General features: G+C 36.0%; 2 protein-coding genes across 8 annotated transcripts in view; one reads left to right on the top strand and one right to left on the bottom strand.

Moving 5' to 3' along the window:
* LOC109846339 overlaps nt 1-5,503 on the bottom strand; it is a 12,271-nt gene extending 6,768 nt beyond the window's left edge. For 4 of the 7 annotated variants that reach the window (XR_002248569.1, XR_002248568.1, XR_002248555.1 and 1 more), the window contains exons 1-4: nt 5,275-5,503; nt 5,095-5,181; nt 4,818-4,887; nt 1,889-2,007 (exon numbers count right to left, since the gene is read on the bottom strand). The gene's annotated coding sequence lies outside the window, so the exon portion shown is untranslated. Of the gene's footprint in view, nt 1-1,888; nt 2,050-4,817; nt 4,888-5,094; nt 5,182-5,274 lie in introns of those variants that run through there. The other 3 variants (XM_020415714.1, XM_020415653.1, XM_020415592.1) reach the window with 3 other exon arrangements.
* LOC109841686 (acyl carrier protein 1, mitochondrial-like) lies at nt 8,433-9,246 on the top strand. Its single transcript, XM_020410634.1, has 2 exons — nt 8,433-8,765; nt 8,861-9,246. The coding sequence occupies exons 1-2, from the start codon at nt 8,433-8,435 to the stop codon at nt 9,035-9,037; spliced, it is 510 nt and encodes a 169-aa protein (XP_020266223.1). The 3' UTR covers nt 9,038-9,246.

The following is a 10,072-nucleotide window of genomic DNA, read 5'->3' on the forward strand; positions in this document are numbered from 1 at the left end:
CTTGAAAACTTCATTGTAAAGAAGGTCCTAGTATTTGCAATATCAAACAAGTATCAATTCAATTATATGCTAAAAGCATTAAAAAAATACTTTGTCAATACAACTCTCTTCATGCTCAGTGTAATACTATCTATATGCATGAAACAAATGAGTTTGTTTATACATGTATTAGTTACTACTTGGAACCAACCAAGATTCATATTCCACCATTGTTAGGGTACACAGTTTTTAGATGATTCAGACCATTAAAAAAAAGAGATTAGACATCTTCAAAGGTGTCTATGATACAGAAACCATAAATCATTCGAGCAGCGTTTGGTACAGTTTCTTCAAAATGTATGAACAGTGCAGTGTTGATCATAGACAGTAAACAACATGAATAGTCTATAAAGTCATTTATTGAAGAATGTATGCAATTGTACAAAGCAACATTAATTTAGTGCCTCGTTATGAGACTATCAAGATTTTCACTTTTCTTTTGGAGGTTCTAGGTTTTAGAGAGGAAGATGTAGTATATTAACAGATAAAGTTGGATCAGTTCTAAGCAATGCATTATTTCCAGCATAATATTCAGAAATTATTTACAAAACTGGACATATGTCGCAACCACATTCCACCGGGAATGTAATCTCATGGGCTTCTTCCTATAAATTTCATGTTGCACCCGAAATCTATAGCCGATAGGATATGATTATGGAAATGGTTTTATAGTGAAATATCCGGTTCCGTATCCAAAATATCCGAATACATATTAGTCATTCTATTACGATAGTTCTAATCATTAGATTATGGATTTGAGGTTAATTTTGATAATCAATATGTCTAATCTTAGCTTTCCAGATATAATGAACATATTAACGAATTCTTTTGTATCACATGAACTATTTTTTTAATACTATCTAGTTTTCTCGTATCTGTTTTGTATCCGCATGCATATCCATTTATGTATTCACATGTATATCTACACCCATATCCGATTTTAGCATATATGGATATGAATTTTCCTTACCGAGACATATCTGTCTCCGAGATGGATAAGAGGATATAGATATGGTAAGTATCATATCCAAGCTGTATCCGGACCAAATAAACCCTTAATTAGGAGGCATAATTTTTTTGTCAAAAATTCAAAATTTTACTTCTGTCTAAAGGCTTCAAAAGGTCATAGGATGCTTGGAGAGTCCTTTCAATTAGATCCTAAACGGTGCACAATATTTCAACTATCTTTCGCTTCCTTAACTATAGACTTGTATGAAAAATGAATAGGTTCCTATATGTAGAAGTTACATCAACAAGTGAATGCCTTATAGGCAACCTACCATCATTAAGCATTTAAGCTAAGCTACTAATACATCAAACTCGTCTGCAACATTCTAAAATCAATTATAAACAAATCTTTTTCTCATACATGATCTAAGATCAGCATATTAGCAAGTTTTAATACGTTTTCTGATCTAGAAATATAGGAAATAATTTTGCCACAACCAATACCGAATATATGACAAATGTCACTCCATTGCCAACTACCAAAAGTAATCCTAAAAAAATGGATGCGGAATTAAATGATCATCTATGTAGAGAACCGTTTTTTTAATCATTTGAGAAATGAAAAAGAAAATCATAGGTTTTGTAACTCTAGCTCTAACCCATGTTTCAATTGGGTAATTTAATGTGTTAAATATGAATAAATGTGATAGGAGTTATAGAATGCAAAGCGACTTTGAAAACCCTAAGTAAATCAATCCCTCATAGCTTCATGCACACAAACAAAAAAAGAAAGAAAAAGCTCTGGAAGAAGTCAGAGAGAGAAATTAAGGAGGAAAACTTCAACAAGGTAAGTGTTTTATTTTTAGTTACGAATTCTTGTAGAAGAAAAAGAAAATAGTACCTTTTCTGGCCACTGGCATCACCTTCGGCAATGTTCGGTGATCTCCGGCCAATTCTTGGACCGGATCTTTGTCGGCGGTTCACACCCTAGCCACCGAACCCAATTCAAGGTGATGGGTTCTGGAACATCAAAGCACAGAAAGATGATGAAGAAGAAATGGAATTTCTGCGTATAAACACTTAGTTTATAAAAATTTACTTTTAAGTCCAAGCATGTCCCTGTCAAAAACTAATTTGATAGAAAAGTATCTTTTAGCCCTTTAGCATAGAAAAGTTTACAGTTTTGTCCAAAACTTTTGTTTCCAGCCTAAATAAAAGGGAAAATTTTCTAAAAACCCCCTAAAAGACTAGAAATATTAGTTTTATACCCAAAAATAGTTTGAGTACGGAATCTTTAGTATTAGAAATTTATATACTTAGATGCTTATAGGTTTGATTGAGTAAATTCTTAAAGTACGGTTCTCCAAATTGTTAGATTTTCTGAAGGTAGGTAGATTTTTCTTCTTATTGGTAATTTTCTATTATATATTATTTAAATAATAAATTTATTTTTGTGTAGAGAAATTATGGATCAAATATGTTATTCTGTTCACTTATAGTAATTGTTAACAAATTTGAATGTGATAGCTATTTATCTTTTACAAGATTAATATTGTTTAGTATATGAGATTATTAAAATATATCATTTCAAATTAACTATTCAAATGCATTATTTGGAGAGTTCTATTTGACAAAAAAAATTAATTATTCGTTTAGATTCATGAATATTCTATTTTCATGAAATTGATATGAAAAAAGTTTGTAAAAGTGTTTTAAGCATTTATATAGCTTTTCGTACAAGTGAAAATTGTGAGCGATACTTTGAGCAAAAAGAAAAGTGTTCTACATGTTAAAAATCCTCAGAAGTCCACAATGGAGTGAAGTGATTAGTTAACACCTATCATATGATATTGAATGTACCGACCAGTGTTAAAAGTGGTCTTTTTGGCAAAAGTGAAGTGGCCTTCGGGCAACCTATGGTAGTGCTAGGTACATTCTATTCCCGAGTTGACCTATAGTGATTCGATGCGCATTCTCATGCTACTGGGCTATAATTTTCGTAGTCTTAGTGTAACAACTGAGCAAGTTTTACAAGTGTGAATTTAGATCGATAATTATAGTTTTAAAAGTATTTAGTGTTCATTCGTATTGTTTCTTAAATTTGTGAATATTCTTCATGACAATGTCACATGCTATTTTTGAAAATTCCTCTTATTCGAAATATTATGTGTTTCTCAATCAATTTTTTTTGACAATAACTTATTTGAATTTTAGAATCGATAATTTCTTAAACTTGTCTGATCCGCTAATGATAAGTTATCTGCTCACTAAATGTAAACTCACCCTGTTGTTTTTAAATTTTTTTCAGATGAAAATTAGATAGCTTTATCCAAACCTTGGAGCTTTGGAACAGGCGAAGAGTCTTTTAGAGTGATGCTGAAAGTTAAGTTCTACTAATCATGCTATTATGCTTATGTAAAAAGGGTCTTTTGACTCATTAGAGTGAATTGTTATAATGTAGTTTTTGCTCTGAGACTTCTATTTGTCAATAAAGTTTCTTTTATATGAAATTTATTTGTCATATAGAAGTGCTTTTATATGAAATTTTAGAATCTAATTGTTATAATGTAGATCGATAATTACAGTTTTAAAATTATTTAGTGTTCTTTTATATGAAATCTTCTTCATGCTATCACCGCCGCTATTGCCGACGTCTAGGTCCTCAACTCGGCTGCAACGCCGATGGGCGCTAGAACTCCAGCGTTCTACTCACGCCGCTACCTCATTCTCTAGCACATTGCATGACCACCGCTGCCACCTCACTCTCCAGCATATTGCATGACTAATCTTTCCATCCTTCAGCTTCATAACAAGCTTTTCAAGCTCTTTGACTTGAGGTAAAACCTCAGTATCATCTTCAAACTTCAAAAAGTCCAGAAATTTGTCAATGATGTGAGATTTGGACAGCTTCTCCTCATCCTTGTACTGGTCCTCCAGAGCATTCTAGATTTTTTTTTGCAGAGGGCTTGTTGGTGTAACCATCTGCTAGATGATCGGCCAGGCAGTTAAGAAGATAACTCCTGCAGAAGTGATCATCTCTAGCCCCAAGAGACTTCAGCTTCAGAGTCTTCTTCAGAGTCGGGTTTTTCCTCAGAAATCACATAGTAGATTTTCAGGAGTTACATCCCGAAGATTAATTTCCGACGCCATGCATTGAAGTTGAAACCGTCAAAGTTCTCTAACTTAGACAGTCCACTCCAAGAATCCTCGCAGGATCCATGGTAGATCAAAATAATGTTTTAAGATTGTTGACGCCTGTGGTTAAATTTGGAATAATACAGATATATAATAGCAAAAACTGAACAAAAAACTAAAGTGCAGTAATTTAAAATTTTTAACTCAGCTGTTGTGCGTTTGTAAAACGCTGTGCTTAAAGCATTATTTGGCCTACTTCGGTGCAAGGATCCCAATGCCAAATTGCTTCCAGGAACAGCAATCCAGTACTCTGGTGTGCACCGATCCAGTACTGTCAAGATCTCCTCGATCTATCAGGCAAAAATCTCCTCGATCTATAAGACCTTCTCGGTCTAGGCACTGTTCCTACGAGCACTAGCTATTCTACAATATATATTTGTATATATTGATTGTTGTTTTTTGGAATAAATTTTCCTTAAGGATTTGGGGTCTATTTTAACGTTTGGAAAAACATTATGCACTAATAAGATAATAATATTTTACTATGCATGTGGGGCTCACGTCTTAAATTTTCTTCGGTAGGCCCACAACTTTTGAAAAAATAAAGAAAGCATGGGCTGCTGCAGCAGCCCATGTGATGTTTGAAAAAAAATATTCAACATTTATAAACTTCTACAGTGTAAATTCAAACACACCTCATTATAGCCATAGAGTACGACATCGCTAGCAACTCCTCCAAGTTCGGAGCATCACAAGGAGTCCCTTCTATGCACAATTAAACAGAACATAACACAACAATTCAAAATCGGGTTTTATAAAATAACAAATTTAAAAGTCCCATTCTACAGCTAAAATCAAACAATGCTAAAAATAAACGCCTTATTCAATCTAAATTTCCTCTTTTTTCAGCTAAATACCTCACTTTTCTAATTTCTATTATACAAAATTTCATGACAAGTTATTGACTTTTACCTGAAGAAGGGATCATTTTGTTAAATTTTCACAATTGCAGCGGTGACATCGATGGGAACGGGGAGGCAACCTATACTCCCCCACGCGCTAATCCGAAACAAAAAGGGACCAAAATTTAAATTTCCTTTTGAAAAAGGATTTAGGGTTTAGAGATTGCACCAAAGAGACAAGGATCATTACCCTTCGGACAGCTTTGTAGCCTTAGGAAAGCTCTCCTTCTGATCCCAACATCTCCACTGATGCAGAGAAATCGAAAACCCTAACCCTACTTAAGATTTTAGCAGCAAAATGCGACGAGAACGATGAACTGCAGGGGTCGGGGCGTATGTTTCCTTCGTAACGGGTGCTAGGGTTTATGCCTGTAAACCCCTTTCAAACCTTTCATTTCTCTATTGCTCCCTTATATTTTTGAAATTGTTATTGGTGCCCCAACTCTTAAATTATTCTGAAATTACTCCCTCCAATTCAGAGCTATTCAACTCTGTAAGGGTTAGTTGCATATTAGTCCCATAAATCATTCTTAATTGTCAAATAGTTCGTCAAATCTCATTATTTGCTTATTGGTCTTTTAAATATTTAGTTTTCTTGCAATATGGTCCTTCCATTAGAAAATCTGTTAAGTCCTCTTACACTAGTTAAGCATTAAACCAACATCTCAAGTTACCTTATTGCCCATGAATATCCTTGAGTATTACCCCTTAAAAGTTTGAAGATTGTATACCATTTAGAGGGAAGCTCGACTTTGAAATTACCAAAGTTTTGGGTTTTGGAAGTAACGAGTCATTTGAAAGAGAATAGGTTTTGGCTTCGAAGGGAATGAGTTTCGGTTCTAAACCCGTTATAAAATGGATGGGTGAGGTTATACTTGATACAATTGTTACGTCAGAGCATATAATGGGTAACCCACCTAATTCAGTTACATTTAACACTCATTAGTAACAGCACCTAACAAGAGGGACGGATTGCCAAGAAAACTGTAGATTCAAGGGACTAAGAAGCGAATAATGAGATTTGAGGGATCGTTTTGCAGTTGAAGATGATGTAAGGAACTAAGGACAAATTTTCAAAACCAACCCCTTTCACTATTTAATTGCAAAAAACGACCTCTTTTCATTTTATTTAGAAAAACCGACCTGGTTTCAGCGCTGTCGCTGAAACCAGGTCGATTTTTTAAAAAAAATTTACGAAACTTCACGGGAGTTCAACTTCCGTGAAGTTTAGTACGCTTTTAAACTTCACGGGAGTTGAACTCCCGTGAAGATTATTTTGGTGAATAAACTCCACGGGAGTTCAACTCCCGTGGAGTTTGTTGCAGCGTTTAAAACTCCACGGGAGTTGAACTCCCGTGGAGTTACAGGCTAAATTTCCCAGAGAATCGCTCTCTGGGAAATTTAGACTGCAACTTCACGGGAGTTGAACTCCCGTGAAGTTGCAGGTTTTACAAAACATGCACAGGCTGCTGTGCATGTTTTGTATATGTCTACCTATTTAACTCATATATACAACTATTACCTGTTGACAATAATTACTACAATATATATATGATTTAAACACGCATTCGAAGTGCCAACAAACGAAGGACCGCTTATATATTGTGATTGTGTCCAACCTTCATCTTGTTGAGTAGATAAAAAGCCAACGGAATCAACATCAGGGTCCTCCAACATGCGGGAATACATTCCCTCATAATTCAACGATTTGCCCAAATTCCTTTGATGTTTTTCAATGAACAATTCGATCGAACGCTTCTCGTCATGTAAGACTCCAATGAGACTCATATCGTAGTCACTTGATATTTGAATGCAGCTTATCCTGTTCTCCATAACAGGATAATTACAAATAACATTAATGTGGTACTCACGGGAGTTGGTTAATGTAAGTTTGTGCAATTCATTAACCAACTCATCGAAAGTACACGATTTTGTTATAAACAATGGTCTCATCACACCTCCTCCATAAACGGGCATATTATTTTCGAGGTAGTTAATCTTCCCATCATACGAACACAAAATTACGATTCGATCGTTCATTATTACCTCTGAAGAGTAAAACATTCAAGATCAATATTACACGAAAAGACTTTAAAATTTATTTGTTACTTACAATTAAATCCTATATCAATTTTAGGGAACCATAATTTTTTCCAAATTCATATACCGATGTCATACATATGTAGTAACACTTTTTTTACATTATTGATAATTTACCCTCTAAATCGACAAAATTATTTAAGTTTTCTTCACATAATTAATAAATAATTCACAATTAAATTCTCAAATCTAATTGATGTTATATAACACTAATTTTTAGATTTTTTTTTATAATTTCACCGCCAAATCCACAAAATTCACAAAATTATGTTATTTTTCTGAGCAAATTTCATAAATTATTCACAATGAAATTCTAAAATCGACAAAATTATTGATAACACTATTTTTTAAAATCAATTAGATGTCATACATATTTAGTAACACTATTTTTTACATTATTGATAATTTACCCTCTAAATCGACAAAATTATTTAAGTTTCTTCACATAATTCATAATTAATTCACAATTAAATTCTAAAATATAATTTTTTACATGTAATCACCATGAAATAGCGAGAAAATAGAAGAAATTAAGAGAATAAATAATTTTGGGAGGGATTTACTCTCAATCTGTCGAAATCCGGCAACGACGGCGGTTCCGGCGGTCGGAATGAGGTGCTGGCGGTCGGAATGGGGTTCCGACGGTTGGAGTCGGGTTCCGGCGGTCGGAATTGGGGGGAGGCGGTCGGTTTTGATGTGGACGGCGGCGGTTGGGACGAGAGAGAAAGTTAGAGATAGGGTTTGGGGCGGTTGCGGGGAGAGAGAAATGAGATCGGCAGAGGCTGCTGTCGCGTGCGTATATATAGGCCGAAACCCACGGGAGTTCAACTCACGTGGAGTTGTCAGGCCAGAATCCCCAGCGAAGTCGCTCGCTGGGCAATTTGCCTGCATGCTTCACGGGACGTTGTGGAAATCCTGTGAGCTGCATGCCCAATGCCCAGCGAGCGCATTCGCTCTGGGATTTAGCCTGCAACTCCACGGCGAGTTAACTCCCGCTGGAGTTTATTTACCAAAATAATCTTCACTCGGGAGCGTTGTCGAGGTCAACGTCCCGTGAGTATAAAAGCGTACTAAACTTCACGCGGAGTTGAACTCCGGTGAAATTTCGTAATTTTTTTTTGAAAAACCGATCTGGTTTCAGCGACAGCGCTGAAACCAGGTCGGTTTTTCTAAATAAAATGAAAAGAGATCATTTTTTGCAATTAAATAGTGAAAGGGGTTGGTTTTGAAAATTTGTCCAAGGAACTAATGTGCAATTACCCCCACTCCGTGAATTTGTGCAAAAATCCAAACGTTCATGGTTGTTTTGGTAATTTACTCCCTTTTCTCCATAATTTCGCTTCTCACCCTCGGTCAGCAGCCACCTCTCCCAGTGGCGAGCAGCAGATCAAGCGGCCGCAGTCAGACAATCAATCCTCCTGCCACATCCGAGTCCAATTCCAAACCCTAAACCTGAAAAATTCCCGCCAAATCCCCTTGCTCCGGTCCTTCTCCTCCCACGACGACCACCTCACGAAGGACGAGGTCATCGATCGTGTCCTCGACGTCGTCAAGAGCTTCCCCAAGGTCGATCCCTCAAAGGTACCAAAACCCTAACCCTAATTTCCAAAAAAAGAAAGAAAGAAAAAACTCATGATCCAAGCTTCAAAACCCTAGCCCTAATCTGTTTGTTTTAGGTGACGCCTGAGGTCCACTTTCAGAAGGATCTGGGGCTGGACAGCTTGGACAATGTGGAGATTGTGATGGCTTTGGAGGAGGAGTTCAAGCTCGAGATCCCGGATAAAGAGGCGGATAAGATTGATTCGACTGCGCTTGCGATCGAGTACATTGCGAACCACCCGATGGCAGGTTAATTCTTGGGGGGTAAAAAGGTCGTTTTTTGTTGTAATTTTAGTGGTTTTTTTTTTTTTTTTTTTTCGAAGGGTTAAACTATTGAATCGATGGAAAATAATGTTGCTTCTGACTTTGCGTGCAGCTTGAATATGAATATTGCGCCTTGGCTGCATTACTTTTACATGTATTCTGATCGATAAGTGTTTTGTTTATGCTGCAGCTTTTTCAATGTTTGTGCTTGTTTGCTGTGTAGAGGGGAATGTCTTGGTTTTTGTTTTTATACACCTAAAATTTGTTGAGTTTATAATTCAGTGCGGCTTGTTTATGAATGTTAAAAATAATTAGTCTGTCAGAAACTTCTTCTGGCTTTATTCTACAATATATATAACATATCTCTAGAAAAATCTGAATGTTAAAAATCTGAATGCATGCCGTTAGAGTTCAACATAGGCTGACAGACTTCAGTTATTGTTCAATGTTACTTCGATCCCTCTCTGACCGGAATTTCCAAGAAATTTCTAGTTCTTAAGTTTATTTCAAGGTCATAACAGGCTGTAATATTTGGTCAATAGTATACTGTAGCCTACTCACTTGTCATCCCGTGGAAGACAGTGAGTAGATTGTATTTAACTATAAGGAAATTATGGGGTTACGTACTTTCTCAGTTGCTTGTCCATATGCTCTCGATCATTGGAGAATAAGGAAAAAAATCGTAAATGAACCTACCCCGCCTCCCCTCCGCCCGCCTCCCCAAGGCAAAAATGAAAAGAAAATGGATGACATTGATTGATTAAACTTCCCCTTGTCTGGATATTGATACTTATGGAGTGTTGTTATTTTGCATGAATTTAATAGTTCTGCGGTGAAGACAAGCTCTCGGACTATTGCCTCTAGCGTGAGCTTTATGAATTGGAGAGGTTGATGAACGTCTCAATTATTTTCTTCTATGAAGTTGTTTTACCTGACTGAGTTTAACATAAAAGTACACTGCAGTTGATCATAAGTCGCTGAATGTCGTTAGTAGGAACTGGATTAGTATACATTATTATGTTTTT

Source organism: Asparagus officinalis, chromosome 1 (genome assembly GCF_001876935.1).
Source record: "Asparagus officinalis chromosome 1, Aspof.V1, whole genome shotgun sequence".
In the NCBI taxonomy this organism is placed as follows: Eukaryota; Viridiplantae; Streptophyta; class Magnoliopsida; order Asparagales; family Asparagaceae; genus Asparagus; species Asparagus officinalis.